Source organism: Beta vulgaris, chromosome 5 (genome assembly GCF_026745355.1).
Source record: "Beta vulgaris subsp. vulgaris cultivar EL10 chromosome 5, EL10.2, whole genome shotgun sequence".
Lineage (NCBI taxonomy): Eukaryota > Viridiplantae > Streptophyta > Magnoliopsida > Caryophyllales > Amaranthaceae > Beta > Beta vulgaris.
Window position 1 is genome coordinate 61,970,466 of NC_079206.1, and position 16,990 is coordinate 61,987,455.

Genomic DNA, 16,990 nt, shown 5'->3' on the forward strand with positions numbered 1-16,990 from the left:
AAAATTTTCGTTCCGGTTCGAGTTTGGACCTGTTTCACCATAAAATGTATTTTTCAAAAAATAATTTTATTTAGATTTGAACATATTTATAAGCCAGAAATCCCAAACCCATTTCACAAGGCTAAGGAGGTTCCACCTTAAATTCATATGGCAATAAGGGGAGTAGCCCCTTAACCTAATGAAGTGGACTCAACTCATATATTTTTCAATGTGGGATCCACATCCACATTCCAAGACTCTCCTTAATTCCAAATTCATTAATTGTGGGACAACACTTGCACTCACATGTAGGTTATTCATAGGCTCAACACAAACGTTGATCAATTATCTCAACCTAATATAGAACAACAAAAATTTATATGAGAGATGTTTGTTGGATCCATCGATCTTGATCTACATTGTCAATATATATACTTTTCAAAATTTTAAACGATAGACAATTATAGATAATGATGATTATGTTGGACGTTAACAAATGTAAAAGGTCAAAATATAATTTCTAAAAATCAAAGAAGGTTAGGAGGTCACCACTCCTCCGTCTTGAGTCTTTTTACGCCATAGGTGGGATCTGTAGTTCGTATCGTCTATTGGCTCCCTATGCCCCTGCGGCCTGCCCGGCAAGTGCCACCTCAATTGCGATGTGTTTATACTTATATATACAAAATATCTAAGATCGTGTTTAGTTCACCTTCAAATAATAACTTTCATATAAATCCACAACTGAACATATAATAAGTTTTTAATGAAGACAAAGTTTGATTATTTTGCGTGTGTAAGTAAGCTCGGGAAAAATGAGTTGAAGTGAGACATAGCCCGTAGGCCCTATTCTTATAACAAGCTGAACTGAACTGCAATAAAGTTGTGAGAAAAAAGTAATTAAATCGAATCGAATTGAATTAAATTGAAATAAATCGATCGAAAAAACAGAAACTGTACCCAAAACAACAAGCCCCTACACGTTTTAATTTGTCAATATCGACAAGATCGAATATTGGGTTTGTGTTTGGTTTGGCCATAATATTCGTACGCTACTCCAAGTCTACAAGACAACAACAGCTTGACCAATTTCTAGTGGAGTGTAAAAATGGGGGGAATAATAAGGCCGCAGATCGTATTGTTTGGGGACTCAATCACTGAGCAATCTTTCAGACCCAGTGGTTGGGGTTCTGCTCTTGCTGACAATTACTCACGCAAGGTTTTTCTCTCTCCTCAATTCTCAGATTACATTTCCCACATTTTTTGATGATTGCAATTTTCACACTATAATCCTATTTTGTGTTTTGTAGGCTGATATACTCAATCGAGGCTATGGTGGGTATAACACAAGATGGGCATTGTTTCTCTTGCATCATCTTTTTCCTCTGGTATCTTTCCCTTCTTTTTTTTTCACTGTTTTTTTCCCCTTGTTTTTCATTTTGTAGATTTTGATTGCGAGAAATGCCTAAATCAGAACTGTTTTTTTGAGATATATTTTTGTTCAGAACAATTTTTGGTGGTATAAACAGCAAAAACAATAGTATATTTATTACAAAAGGTAGTTTTTTTTTGTAAGAAAGGAAGTATATAAAAACCCAACATATGATCTCATTATGAGTATATTATCAGTTTATCACAATGATGTTTTTGGTTCCGGATATAAGACTCTCGATTACAAAATGAAATACTTCATCCGCAACAAAATAGATGGTGTTGAGATCCTCTAGAGTTTCAAAATAACTCTACACGGTGGAGTTCGTTAAATATCAGTCGTTGATTAAGAAATCAAAGGCTTGTATTTTCTTTCCCAAAAATCCCCCCTATTTTTCCCCGAATATCCTGCCCATATCTTTTCCTTTCCCACTAATCACGAGCCCTTGATTTTATAATATATGATCCGAACCCCTCTTTAATTGCCTAGAAAAGTGTGTTTTTAAAAGTGACATCTATTTTGTTATGGAGGAAGTACTATTTTTTTACTTAAGACACTGCCCTTTTTGATGATCTGAACAAGAAATGCATACAACAATTATGAATTGGGCAAAGTTAGGTTGATAGCTTAGACAAACTTTTTGGTGATGGTATTTGTTTAAATTTCCAAATAAATTTAACAATATCCAAATGAAATTAGGAAAAGAAAGAAAAAGAAGAGTAGTAGTGATGGTGGAAGATGATGAGTATAACTATTGCTTTTTTAATTGGAAAAAAATATTGATGGTGTCCATGGTGATGCCTAAGTCCGGCATAGTTGTGACGTGTGCAACATTTAAGTGAAGGGGTATGAGAAATGTAGAAAAGATGTGATCTTTGGGACTCCATATTGGAAAAGAAAGAGTTTTCCAGGGTGAATTAGATTTCAGGACAGGAATGTGTTTAGGTTTAGATCAGACGGTTGAACTGAGCTATTTTCGAATGGTTTCTTTTGGGTTTTGAAGTGTTGTATTGCCTTTGGGTTGGTCAAGCCCCTTGAGTGTGAGTGTTTTTGAATTAGATTGAGTGAAGTGCATTTTTTGGGATTGTAAAATTGAATATTCATAGGATTAGAATATCCCATTGGGGTTTCATAAGGAAAAGTAACTCTTTCTTGCTTGTGGACTGAGTTGATAAAAACTGTAGCTTTAATAAGATGAAATTTCATATGTTTATTAGCTTGTTGGTGTTAACTTTTTGTAATGTGAGTTACTTTGACTTACCGAATCTAACTCGATCTACATAAATAATGAGCCCAACTGTTTGGTTTGTTTAAGAAGTGCACAATGTTTCACTAGTGCAAATTAAAGGACAAATTCCTCAATACCCTATAGCCTGCTGATGAAATCCTTTCGAGTTAAATGGTATCTTTGGTGTATGACATGTTGCAGATCTTCCTCAAGGAGCCATTCATATGTTCTGCGACATGATTGGCTTATATATGTGTTGAGGTTATAGGTTTATTGTCCATTAATTTACACTTGTGAAACTGGCACTACATGCTGCGAATGTTTCTTAAGGACTATTGTCAGCTGTCGTTGTTTTCTCTAATTGATGATACTTACTTTGCTATTGATAATATTCTCCTCTGTCCTTTTTTCGCCAGAAGATCTAGTTTATTAACCGCTTATTTACAAGTAATTAAGAAATTAGCCAGTGATTCTTATAGGAGACTATTTTCACTTCTAAATGAAAGAGCAAGTAAGCAAATGAATTCAGCTTGGTAATACTTATAGTTCAAAACAGATGGACAGGGAATCCAAATTAGGATAACAGAGATATATTCTAAGCACGAGAATGTTCTTTTCATTTTATAAAAATTAGGGCTCTTCCCATACCTTATTTGGCTCCAGTTTGTTGACACTTTGCTACTTTCTTTATTCAGAACTAATTTCTGGTCATTTGAATTAAGTTTCACGAGAAGCTGCTTGTTGTATGGAACATCACAAGAGGTGGGATGGTATAACAGAGAAAGCAGAACATATGAATTGATGCTGCATTTTAAAATTAAGATTTATGGTCATGGATATCTGAGATGAGATGAAGAATTTCAGTAATGTAGGTGTATTGTAGTTCAAGGGTGCTAATGCATCCCATGCTGGCCTTTTTTTGGGCGTTGGGGGGGGGGGTCCGTAATGCTTCCTCCACCATGAGATTGGATACGCAGGGTCTGAATGCCCAATCTCATGGCTAAGGTGTTCGTGTTCTGTCATCGAACTTCTAATTGTTTCCTTTCTGTATGCAGACCATAAAATTATTCTTATCTTTCCTCTCCCCCTACCATGCCAACAGGGTTTGGCGGATCCTCCTGTGGCTGTTACCATTTTCTTTGGAGCTAATGATGCAGCATTGCCTGAGAGGAATAGTGAACGACAACATGTTCCTACAGAGGAGTACAAAGAGAACCTCAAAAAGATGGTTCTGCACTTGAAGGTTGTCTTTTCTCCTGTCTGTTTGACGAGCTTATTTCTTTGTTGCAAGCTAGTTGTCTTGCTTCAACTTCAGAACCTATCTAAATAATGGTCTTGTCCACGGTTCTGTATAAAAAATGTACTCCCATTTGATTTTTCTTGGAAGGCTCTCTTTGCCTCCCAACATCTTTAACTTTTATGTGAGTTACTTGATTTTTGTGAAAGGCATAGTGTTTTTGCATGCCTCTTTATTCTATATGAAGGCACTCACTGAGTTTTTAAAGTCAATCAGGCTTATCAATTTTTGGCATTTCATGCTGCGGAATTCCTTTTAAATTTTTTTTCCTGTCTTTCTTTTAAAGTTCTCTAGAAGTTGCTGCTCTTTCATATTATCACTTGAACCATCATTTCATGCTCTACATAATTTTCCCCCACATATTTTTGCTGATCCAACTAGTATATATGATTATCACTCTAAAATTCTGTATATCACTAATCAAATTACAGAAATGCTCCCCCACCATGTTAGTGGTGCTTATAACTCCCCCACCCGTTGATGTGGAAGGCCGCATGGAATATGCACGGTTAGTCTACTCCTCTTATATGTTTATGGAGATTTTAGTCTTTAGATATCTCATTATTAATAAGGTTTTTAAAGTGAAGGCTTGTTTGATGAGATAATGATAATTATGCACCAACCTTAAAGGCAGCCATATTTGATTAAGAGGAATGGTAGGTGTAGAATAATTATCAAAGGGGCATTCCTTCGTGTACAAGTACTACCCATCTGGTCGGGCATTTTCAATTTTGTCATCTGATCGTCATCTTGCTTCTCTGCTTGTTTTCAAATTGAAGCACCCGAGGTTTAGTATCAGTTGCACTCTGTAAGGTTTTTCCCCTTGGCCTGCACCGACTCGGAGTTAGATGAGAATTCAGGCTGTTGCACTTTGAAGTGCTACCACTCAATAGTCAATATGGTTTTTGCTATTCTGTTTTGTTTGCTTCTGCAGTTCTGCTTTCAGTTTTCCTGGAAGACAAGCCCTTCAAATCTCCAATTGATGGTCATTGTTAGACGCCAGTTATTCTGAGCTAAAGCCCTTCTAGTCTGCTTCTGTTTATTTTCATGATCCAAAAGCGGAAAAAAACTTTGAAAATGGCTGGCTAGATTAGTTGAAAATGGCTTTGCATGCTCTCTCTCCCTCTCTCTCCCCATATGGTCCTCCCTCTCCCGCGCACTTCGTGCTTTATTTTCTTCCTAATTCTTTAGACCATAGAGAGATGCTTAGGGTGGCAGAATGGAGATCTGACCTACTATCTGATAATTACGCTGCTCTTATCTTTCTTTCTATATCATGTCTTCCAAAGACCCATTTGATTGCTACCCCTGATCAAAGTGATAATCAGATTAGAGCTTGAGTTTTTCGAAATTTCACTCAAGCTCATGGAGCTTCAATTCCTAGATCTTTGAGATTCACTCATGCTTGTGATGCTTGTACTCGAATTATTCAACTTGTGTCGAATATTCATTCTTATTCTGAAGGGGGGAGCGGTATATAAGCCTCTGTACAGTATAGGCTGTGTATTCTTTTGTTTCCTCTATTCTTCTGCTCTACTGCTTTTTGCCTACTTACATTGGGCACCCCAAATGTGCCAATATTTGTTTCATGTTAGATTTTGAAGAGTTCAAATTAACCCGTCTTCTTTTCTGCTAGGTCAATATACGGTGACAAGGCAATGAAGCTCCCAGAAAGAACAAATGAAGTTGCAGGAATTTATGCAAATGAGTGTGTTTCATTAGCCAGCGAACTGGGTATTCCCTCCATCAATTTATGGTCCAAGATGCAGGAAACTGAGGGCTGGCAAAGAAAATTCTTGAGGTTTGTATTATGTTTAGCAACTCGTGTTCACTTTCTGTTCTTTGGCAAAGGTTTGCATCTGAAAAAGGTTATTCAGCTAACCTGTCTCCATTAGAGCAACACGTATAGTGACATTCTTACTCTTTAATTTGCAAACTATGGTAGAGTTAGTAAAGGTATTAATGTCACTGTAACTCTTTTTCGTTTTAAGGAGAATGATTGGTTAAGAGCCCGATTCATTACATCTTGTAATCTTCCTTGAAGGACTAAATCTAACATCTGAAGTATAGACTAAAATTCCTGATGTTGATAATTCCTCTCTTTAACAGTGATGGATTGCACCTGACATCTGAAGGCAATGCAGTAGTGCACAAAGAGGTGGTTCAAGTCTTTATCCAGGGAGGTCTCTCGGCTCCGGATATGCCGTTCGATTTTCCTCACCACTCGCAGATTGATCCGAAGAACCCTGAGAAAGCTTTCACCCTTCAATGTTCATAATTGTATTTTTTCATTTTCATAAACTGTGAATCAAAATGTTTATTTTTTCTTTCTTGAATGTTTTGGGTGTATTCAACCCTTAAAAAAGACAGCCTTGTGTAACTTACCATAAACTTTGCATACATCATGTTTATGGGTAATTTTTTGTACTTCAAATTGTTGCTAAACATACTTGGAGCTTTCTTTGAACACGCTTTATTTTCCTCGTTATTTCACTCCCCTGATTGCTCAGGCATTAGTAATTTTTTTTGGATAATAAGAGGCATTAGTAATTTAATTCAATTAGCTCATAAAAACTCATTTTACAATTAGAAAACAAATTTTTTTTGGAATGATTTAGTTTATGAAAAGGAAAGAAAAATGCATTCCTTCACCATCTTTGCCCCTTTCTATAACCAATTACCAAAATAAGTGAAAATTTTACCCTAATTTCTATCTATCTTCACTTAAAAAGTTTTTTTTTTTTCATGATCAATAGAACATGTCAAAATTTGTTGGATGTTTTACGTTTTATATCTAATTTGATTGTCTCCTAAATAGTGTTACTTTCGATGCAACATATGATTTTTTTTTTTATTTACTCAACATAATATCAAATGTTACGTTTAATAGAACATATGAAGTATCTCATAAGCTTTTGTGAAAATTCTATTGTGCTCGCGGGAGCACGGTGCACACCATGCGCCCAGTAAATTTGTTCCATTTTCTATAAGGAAATGTTCTATATTAACTAATTTTCATTTTAAGCATATTTTTCAGCAAAAAAATATGTTCTAGTTTTCGTAAAAATTGTTCTATTTTCAATAAACAAATGTTCTATTTCAACAAATGTTCGTTTTAAGCGTATTTTTTAGCAAAAATTTATGTTCTATATTTTGTGAATCCGTTTTATTTTCGATAAGCAAATGTTCAATTTTAAAAAATGTTTTTTAAAACTTATTTTCCACCAAAAAATATGTTCTATTTTCACTGAGAATATGTTCTATATTTGATAAGCATATGTTCTATTTAAGTAATTGAATTCTAGTAATGTTCCACTTTAACAAAAAATGTTCACTTTCCTATTTGGATTATGGTAATGTTCCACTTTAACAGTAAAATGTTCTTTTTCATAAATGAATTCTTGTAATGTTCTATTTCAACAATAAAATGTACGTTTTCATAAATGAATTTTGTAATGTTCCACTTCAACAATAAAATGTTCGTTTTCGTATTCGTAAATGTTCGTTTCCGTATTCGTAAATATTCTATTTTGTATTGTGGGAGCACAATGCACGCATTAAAGCTATTGTGCATCGGGTCAATTTAATTGTTTTTTACATTATTATAACCCCAACAAAAACAAAAGTAATTATGTATAATTGTATGAGAGGAAAAAGAAATCGGTTTTTTCACCAAATACTCTCGAGTTTTCAAAAAATTCACGACATGCCCCCAACTTTTCAAAATACATAGGGTACCCCTAACTTTTATGCTAATACACTCAAATGCCCTTAATGACTAATGACGTTAACCGCCGTTAGTCATTTTGAAAAGTTGGGGGTACCTCGTAACTTTTTTGAAAACTCAGGGTGCTTGGTGAAAAAATCGAAAAAGAAACATAATTTGAAAAAAAATGCATATTTCGTTTCCCTTTTTAAAAAAAGGTCGCATACAATGTTTTGGATATCTTCGGTAACAGCAAGGCCACATCATGGGGCTTGGCGGAGCCCTAGAATGCGCCGGCGGCTTCCAAAGCACGGCGTCTCCAGCGAGTATTGGCAGTTCTTTCTCTTCTTTGAAGGTAGGCTTACCTTCAATTAGGTCATGAATTTGGTCATTAGACTTTTAATTGCAAATAGTGGATTTTTTTAGTAGGAAATTAAGTCAGCCCAAGGGCTAACCCCTACAAGGCTACTAGCATGTAGGAAACACCAACACGTACGTTGGCTGGTAAGGCATGCATAGCATGCCAAGAAAATACCCCAACATAATGCTGGGGGTAAGGATCGAACCCCTGACCTCAGGGGCCAAAGAGGAGCGCTCTACCCATTTGAGCTAACTCCTATCATTGCAAATAGTGGATTTATGGAACAAACAATTTGTCTAATACTAAACTATATTGGGCTACTTGCAAATTATATCATGGTCCAATGATCACTTACAATTACCATGATGGTCACATAATGCTACAAGAACTATTACATTGTAGAGTGTTGCATAGCATATAGACGCTAGGGATGTATATTATTGTTGGTCTTTGGAGTATATGTTTATCTAGGACCCTAATAATTATCAAGAAAAAATGACACTGGAAGTCTTAAAATAATGGCTGGTTTGCTTTGAAAGGTTCTCAACTTTTAATTATCTCATAGTAGTGTTAAATATGGGGAATTCTCTTTCTAAATAGTCTTTCAACTTAATTTTGCTAAATTAGTTAAGTAAAACATGAGGGACGACTAAGAGATAATCAAAATTGAAACCTTTTAAAGTTAACCGAGTATTGACTATATATAATTGAAACTGATAGCGTCAATTTCCTATATATATTATAGTATAGAGGTAGACAATAGTACTGTAATTCTGCTTGAATCTTCGTTGATAAAGGTTTTAGACATTCTTTTAAACTCACATGATAAAATTCTCAGATACACAAATATTATATTGGTCAAATATTAATGGCTTAATGGCCTTTGGAAAACTGTAACCGAAATAATGTATGAATTCTCATTACTCCATAATTCAATTAGTAAGTAATGAGATATTTAATTTCTTTTAACATGTTTGCTAATCTAAGACAAAGTTGGTCATTAAATTAGATTGACATCTTGATTAATTGCGAGTATTAGTTTAGACATTTACACGTAGAAAAATGTGTCCTATAAGCTTGATATGTCGCCACATTTATGAAACAACATGCTGAATTCCCAAACCTTAAATTGGAGACAAGAAAGCTACTGACTACTGTATCAAACTACGTAGAACAATGGTCAATATGGAGATGAATATAACTTTTCATTGTATAATTTATATCAGTTTGATTATTCCTTACTACTGTTGAAAGAAAATGTTAAAAATATATGTTTCTTATTAAAAAAAAGCGCATATTAATTGCAAAACAAATTAAAATGGTCAGGCCGGAGAAAAAAAAATTATCACCATAATATCTTATCATATATATATATATATATAAGTGAGTTCATATGAGAATGTATACTTACATGAGAAATGAGAATGGATTTTACACGCTATAACTCTAATGAATAAGTGATGTAACTCTAATGAAAAAGTGATGTAACTCCAAAAAAACAAAAATTAGAAAAAATATTTCGAAAAAAATTTTTTTTTTTTGGGGCTTGAATTTTTTCCTGGGGTATAACTTTAATGAACAGGTGTTGTAACTCTAATCCAATCGTGTGGTTGAGATTCATTCTCATTTCTCATGTAAGGAGCATTCTCATGTGATCCTGCCCCTATATATATATATATATATATATATATATATATATATAGGTAAAAAATCATACATAATATTAATTAGGTATATAGGTATATCAACTTAATGGTATACACAACAAAATAGAACTGAGTAATAAGTAAAATGAGTAAGAAAAGAAAAAGAACATTTATCCAACAAACTAATGATAGCAAGTGCATTTTTATTATTTTAAACGTATTATTATTTATTTTAAAGGGTCACTTTTGTGTATTGTACTTTTCAATTGACATTTTCTAGGCAAATAATAAGATAAGACGGTCTTTTTACAAAACAACTATGTTTATTTATTGAATAACAAATAAGTCTAATAGTTAAGCGGCCTTAGTTCATTTTAAATTCTTCAAATTTAGGTAGAAATGTAAAAAAAACAAAGAAAGAAAGGAGGCTGTTATGGGACAAAAAAAGTCGGTTATAAAATTTTGAAACTTTATTTATGTTGGAATTTAATAGACCTCTTTTATTTTATTATATTATATTTGTGGATTTCTATAATTATTTATGTGTTCACTTCTTCAATCTTTATTCTTACCATTGCCTACCTTATAAAAGGGAGTCCTACTAAATTCATAAATATGGGTAAAATTGTCATTCTATTTTTGATGGCATAAGAACTTCTTCCCATCCCCATGCTCGTATTATTTTGTTCTTTTTTTGTTTGAGACATAGGCTAAATGGCATGCTCATCTTTTGTAGCACTAACTCAAAGAATGATTTTCCTTCCTAAATAATATTTTTTTTTTCCAAAATACTTAAAACAATTAATTGGCAAATTAAAGAATAAGTGTACTATTTTTATTTTTTTCATGTTATGTAAACAAAGACCAACATTAAGATCCAATTTTAACCAAACAACATAATTAAGCATTCTAATAATGTAATAAATTTACTCAAAATCTCTCTTTGACCAATTTCCCTTGCTATGGAAATATTTTAGTGTACATAACTGCACAAATCTTCATTAAACACATTTATTAACTTGTAAGTAAGGGAGTAATTGTTCATATTTAAGCTTAAATATAAATCCTCTTCATTATACTTCTTGCACCCTATAACAAGTGACATGCCAAATTTGTTAATAGCAAAGTAAATAGAGTGATTAAGGATTTTCTAATCTCTCAAAGTTTTCACATTAGAAGAGCAATCTAAGCCATTCAATAAATTAGAGATCAACCGTCAAAAATCTTCTAACACAATAGATAAATAATACCTCTATATATTTCATGTCTTAAACTAAAAGCAAGAAAAAAAAGCACATAGTAGAAACAACTCTTGAAACCAACCAAAACTTTCTCTACTTTGCTCCATCTTTTATACCATCTTTGATGGATTTTGATGCAAAGTATAAGGAAAACTTTTCTTCTCATCATCTCCCCTTATTCTTCCATGAAAATTACTCAAAACAAAGAGACGAATTCGCCATAGAAGAAGCTTTGTCATCAAAGGGTAATACTAGCTTCATCCAAGATGTTCACCCTCTTGAGAATTTTAGTATCAATGCCTCATCTTCTACATCAAATCATGGGTTGTTTTCCATTCAACCAAATTGTTTCGATTCGTTCGAAAATTCTCCATATGGATTCTTACCAAGTTTTGATTTGTTTGAAACCAAGTTATTTGGAAATCATGCAATGAATAATGGTTCTTTGGCTCCTTTCATGGATAACATGAATCAAAATATAGGAGGAGGAGGAGGAGTTGGGATTTTAGGGCATTCTCAAATGATCACTACTCCTATCAATATGTTAAATAATTCAAGTACTCAAAACTATAACCCTTTTAGCTACTATGAATTAGGGCCTCCAAAATATAGACCTTCAGATGAAGATTCATGCACAACTCCTAAAGCTCATGGTACCGCGATTTCGAGTGGTTTGTCTACTACAACAATGGTGAGAAGAGGACGTAAGAAAAAGCCTAATGTTGTCAAGGGACAATGGACTATTGAAGAAGATAGGTTAGTTATAATTCAAAAACTTTCAAGTTTCTCTTATGTCATTATTTTCGTTTTATGTAGAGGGTATTGTCCAAACTTTATATCTACCCATCTATATACTGCCTCCGTTTTTTATTATGTGCAACGATTTGACATAAAGTAAATAGGGAAAATGTCTGATCGTTGCATGGAGGTAGTATATAATTTTATACACTTTCTAATCAATATCCATGCATGCAAATGTAAATGTAGACTCTTGATTCAGTTGGTGGAACGTTATGGTGTAAGAAAATGGTCTCAAATTGCTCAAATGTTAAATGGAAGGATTGGGAAACAATGCAGAGAAAGATGGCATAACCATTTAAGGCCAGATATTAAGGTAAAGTTTATTCCCATTTCTTTCACTTAAGACTTTAGTTTAAATTTCTTTTTACTGAATTTTCTTTTCCTTCTATATCAGACTTTATCTGGTCCAACAAACCCATTTAGACAAGTACAAGTGTCTAAAATAGCATCTAGGGAAGTAAATAAGCTGTTGCTAAAGAGCAAATAAGGGAAAAATGTGTTGAATATATATAATAAATTCATGCATGCAATGTTTCCAGCCTTGCATTTTCATATTGTAGTGAAAAATGTTAAGACACCCACATTGTATAATCCAATTAGAGGTCTAGAACTAATAAGATCACGCCAATTTACTAGTAACACGTCAAATTGTCAAATAAACGTTACTCATAAAAGAAAAAGTAACTAATAAGTCCAAATTTGGTTGTTACAGTGTAAGACTACCATGCTATTCATGAGTACATACATCCTTTACATGTAAAAAAAAATACCTAAACTTTAAAATGAGAATTAAAATATCTATACTCTGTGTCCTATTAATGTTCCTCGTTTCACTTTTTTCAGTGTAAATAAGATTCCAACGAAAAACATTAAACAAGAACGAAGGGAATATATATATATATATGAAAATGCATAAGAGAGAACCGGAAAACAACGCTACCATTATATTCAATCCATAACTTTTTTTCCATGATCTTATGAGTATTAATTATGACCTAGTTTTTTCATGTCTCTTTTTCTTTCTATCCCTTTTTGTATACAGAAAGATTTGTGGAATGAAGAGGAGGACAGAATTCTGATCAAAGCCCATGCAGAAATAGGTAACAAATGGGCAGAAATTGCAAAAAAATTACCAGGAAGAACAGAAAATTCTATTAAAAACCATTGGAATGCAACCAAAAGAAGGCAATATTCTAAGAGAAAATGCAGATCAAAGTACCCAAGACAAAGTTCATTGTTGCAAGAATACATTAAAAGCTTAACTCCTGAAACAATCAATGCTGGTTGTAGGAAAAAACCACCATCTTCTGGAAATCATCCCAATTCTTTGGAAAACACTACTAAATCATCTAATGATCAATCCGGGTACTCGAATTCGGGCTCGAGTGATCGAATAGGGCCAGAATATGACTTCAGTGAGGTTCCAGATTTCAACTTTGATGCTCAAATGTTTGAAGAGAGTAGCATAGACTCTCTGCTTGATTATGCACCTAATAATGATGAAAAATGCAATGCTTTTGGTTATGATCATCAACTAATGCAAGCCTCATCTCAGATTATGAATGATTCTGAAATTGTTTTTAGTCCAATTATGCAATCTGAGGTGAAAAGAGAGCTTGATTTAGTGGAGATGATTAATCAAGTTAATCTCTAAAGAGGTTTTTTCTTATTATTGTTCATAAAAAGTTAGCCAATATATAATAAAGAGGACTATATAAAGTGACTGTTTTGGGTTTTTGGGAGTGTGTATTTATTTGTTATCTTTGCCTTTTTTTTTTTTGTAAAGAAAAGGTTATAAAAGTAATTTTTCTTTTGTTGGGTATAAATAGAAGTTTGGTAATTGGTAGTATAAAAAGGAGGAAGGGGCAAAGAAAGGTCACCATGTTTTAGGGAGAATAATCTTGACTGGTGTTGTCTACTATTCTGTAGAGTATAGAATATTCTATGGATTGTTGGTTGTTATTTCTGTTACATGGTTATAGTCTTATAGACTGTAGCTGATTTTAAGAAATCAAGTGCTTGAAAGTATTTTCTTAAGCTGTGCAATCTCTAGGATAATATTGATATAAAAATAATTGTATTATAGATTACAGTCTATAAATTTCATTATTTGTATTTTCGCCTATCAATAATATAGTAATAGTAATAATTATAATCTAGTTTTAATTTGCATATAGGTTTGGTTTCTGACTGCTAGATACTCAAAAAAAAAAAAAAGGTAAGTGTGAATATATTAAAGGGAAAAAAAGGTAAAAGATCGATAAAACAAGGGTTAAAATTTTAAAAAAAAATTTGATGGTTTGAGAAAATAAAAGTATGACATAAACAGTTTATGTAATATAATGATCCATTTCATTCTGAAAAAATGGTTTCTCTGGTGCCACGAGAAAATTAAAATTGAAAGTACATTGATCTACACTACTTTTTGATGATGAAATTAATTCTCTATACGGCTTTTCTGCACCATGATATGTATATTCATTTTAATTGGTCTGAAGTAATGCTTATTATAATTTCAATATAATAAAATTTTTCTCCTTGAGTATTTAAATGACACAGATACGAAATGTTTTTGAAGAGTTTTTCACCTATTTCTCTGTCCACGTTTTATTATCACAATAATTGTACAATATGTGACACTTAAATTGAGATGAATGTATGTTACGCATAATCTACTCCAAGCATTACCTTACCAAACGCTCATAATTTTCTTAAATAAAATTTTCATCATGTACAATCGTTATCCGCTATCTAAAATGCTAGTGTAAAATATACCATAGATTCCACCAAATTACCTAGTGACTCAAAAGCTACCAAATTACCAAGGATGTCTTGGCCTAGTGGTTAAGATTGAGGTGCTGTGAACGATAGGTCACAGGTTCGAATTCCCCCTCCCCTTCTTTGTACCGCCTTCGTGGCTCATATGAATTAAAAAAAAAAAAAAAAAGCTACCAAATTCCTTTATTAACCCACTACACATCCTCTTTGTAAAAATTTCAAACTTACTCCCTCCGTCCCAATTTATTTGCTACATTTTGCCATTTAGGTGTGTCTCAATTTATTTGCTACATTTGCAAATATTTCCATATATAGTACATAGGTTCCACACTTTATTTACAAATTTGCCATCATTCCTTCCTTGGTTTTTGTAAATATTTTCATATATAGTACATAGGTCCCACAATTTACCTATTTGTTTTTTTGTTAATTCTTGTTATGGCAATGGTCCCCACTCCCTCCTTGGTCTTTGTGATAAAGTGAATGTAGCAAATAAATTGGGACGGAGGGAGTATATCAGTCAACAATATAAATTCTGGCACTAATTAGCATCATGTTAATTACATTAAATATAATAGTTTCCTATTTCCTTTTAAAAAAATTGTTTCCTATGTTCAGTAAGTCTCCAGCTTTTTCAAGAAATTCTACTTGCTATCACTGTATTTTGGGTTTTTCCATTTGGTATCCATTTTTTTTTATTCCATATGGTATCGCTGTAATTTAGACTTATTCTATACCATAACATTCCATTAACAAAATTGTAGTTTTGGGTTGAATAGGGTTAGTAGTTTGCCTAGTTTATGTGCCTTGTGCATCCAGAATAGTTCAGCTAATGTTTGGGAGTCATTTTGGCTCTTATGGGTAAAAAATAAAGTCGGAATTGGAGAAAAACAACTAGAACCTCGTTTTACGTGTCAGAAAAGGCTTACTTGTTTTTTTAACGAAATTGGACCTTAAATTTGATCATTAAGGACAAAAATGACTCCCAAAACCTTAATTACGCAAACTAGACAAACACCTAGCTTTATTTAACCGTAAAACTAATGTTTTGTTCAATATAATATTACGGTATAGAATAAGTCCAAACTACATTGGTATTATATGAGTACCAAAAAAAATGAGTACCAAATGAAAAAGCCCAAAATACAGTGATACCAAGTGAAATTTCCCTTTTCTTAAAGGGTTATATCTTGTCTCTCCTATAAAATTTTATATAACGTCGTCTTGTAAAAATTGATTATAAGATGGAGGCAAAGTTTTACCTAAAAGGATCACTTTAAGTAGGTGACGCCTCTAAAATTCTATAGTATACGTGACCCCTTGCTTTAAAAATTACCACTTAACTTACAAGTGATTTATTTAACTAATAATCCTTTTAGGGCAAAAAATAAGATAAGATGGTCTTACCTAACGTACTAATTTACTCAAGGTATCACTAAACTAGCTAATAAAGGCAGAATTAGCAGCCTAATTAATCATCAACCGGATTGCTGCATTTAGTCCTACAAGACTATCATATTGATGGGCTCAATCGATTTGTTCTCTTTTGTTTCCCTTAGATAATAAGCACATACAAAGTTATAATTAAACAATGCCAAAGTGATGGACTTACTTGGTGAATGTTAGGATTCATTGAAAGAAAAAAAGAGGAAGAAAGAGTGAAGGCTTTTATTATTACTGCACAAGAGAAATTGGCAATGAATTAACCCTATGATGTTAGGAGTGTTCAATTACCCTTTCCAATTCCATACCCTAATGTTTTTAGGAACTCCATCTAAACATGTGTTTTACACTTTTACTCCATAAATTTCATACAAGTCAATACCACTTTCAAAGTAAAAGTTTGTGGAGGTAATAGTACAATAAAGATGGGAATTACAAAGTTGATGGATTATTTCCAATGAGGGAATGCTACAAGCCTATTAAGTCTAGAATGGTTCGTTTAATAGAGGCAGTAATACATGGTAAACTAGCAATAAACATTTTAGTGCAACATTATAAGGAAAGTTCCCAACTGAAAGGGTTTACCTGTACCTAAAGTTTTCATCATGGAGAAATTTATCGAGAAATCTGACTACAACATAGCTTAATACCACATATATGTATTTCCTCTGTTTCTTTTTACTTGCATTAGTTTAACTTTCACGCTTGTTAATGCATAATTTCAACTATCAATAAGTTTAATTAATGATAAATAAAATTATAAAAAGTATATATTTGAAAAATATACATTCAGACGAATCTAACAAGATCCCACATGAATATGTTCTTCCTTAACTATGATCACCAAACATAAACTAAGTAGAGTTGGTAAATAGTGTAAACATCAAACCGTTGCAAGAAACGGAGGAAGTACAAATTTTATCATACCACATGAACATGGTACACACCAAAAGGTACTTTTTTTTGCTCATTGTTCATTTAAAATCATCAAAATGAGCAAAATTACCAAAGAGAGTTCCAAATGAGCAAAAACTAATCTTTGGTGTATCATGCACATAGTACACCTGGATATATAATGAAT

At 32.8% G+C, this 16,990-nt stretch overlaps 2 protein-coding genes across 3 annotated transcripts; both read left to right on the forward strand.

Moving 5' to 3' along the window:
- Positions 1–988: 988 nt before the first annotated feature.
- Positions 989–6,402, forward strand: LOC104894285 (GDSL esterase/lipase At5g62930). Of its 2 annotated transcripts, none has more exons than XM_010680477.4 (6): positions 989–1,195; positions 1,287–1,364; positions 3,739–3,879; positions 4,365–4,441; positions 5,570–5,734; positions 6,043–6,402. In XM_010680477.4, exons 1-6 carry the CDS (start codon positions 1,085–1,087, stop codon positions 6,209–6,211), a joined length of 741 nt encoding a protein of 246 aa, XP_010678779.1. In that variant the 5' UTR covers positions 989–1,084; the 3' UTR covers positions 6,212–6,402. The 2 variants fall into 2 exon arrangements, with proteins under 2 accessions (XP_010678779.1, XP_010678781.1); XM_010680479.4 differs by having other exon boundaries at positions 1,055–1,195; positions 3,692–3,879.
- A 4,609-nt stretch (positions 6,403–11,011) lies between these two features.
- On the forward strand, positions 11,012–13,342 carry LOC104894408 (transcription factor MYB98). The gene is made up of 3 exons (XM_010680625.1): positions 11,012–11,643; positions 11,875–12,001; positions 12,731–13,342. The coding sequence occupies exons 1-3, from the start codon at positions 11,012–11,014 to the stop codon at positions 13,340–13,342; spliced, it is 1,371 nt and encodes a 456-aa protein (XP_010678927.1).
- Positions 13,343–16,990: the final 3,648 nt, after the last annotated feature.

Bases quoted from the DNA above. Each gene is read 5' to 3' on its own strand.
- LOC104894285 (XM_010680477.4), top strand. From the start codon at position 1,085: ATGGGGGGAATAATAAGGCCGCAGATCGTATTGTTTGGGGACTCAATC. The intron at 1,196-1,286 runs GTTTTTCTCTCT...TGTGTTTTGTAG, and splicing joins CTGACAATTACTCACGCAAG to GCTGATATACTCAATCGAGG. The intron at 4,442-5,569 runs GTTAGTCTACTC...CTTTTCTGCTAG, and splicing joins GGCCGCATGGAATATGCACG to GTCAATATACGGTGACAAGG.
- LOC104894408 (XM_010680625.1), top strand. From the start codon at position 11,012: ATGGATTTTGATGCAAAGTATAAGGAAAACTTTTCTTCTCATCATCTC. The intron at 11,644-11,874 runs GTTAGTTATAAT...ATGTAAATGTAG, and splicing joins TGGACTATTGAAGAAGATAG to ACTCTTGATTCAGTTGGTGG. The intron at 12,002-12,730 runs GTAAAGTTTATT...TTTTGTATACAG, and splicing joins ATTTAAGGCCAGATATTAAG to AAAGATTTGTGGAATGAAGA.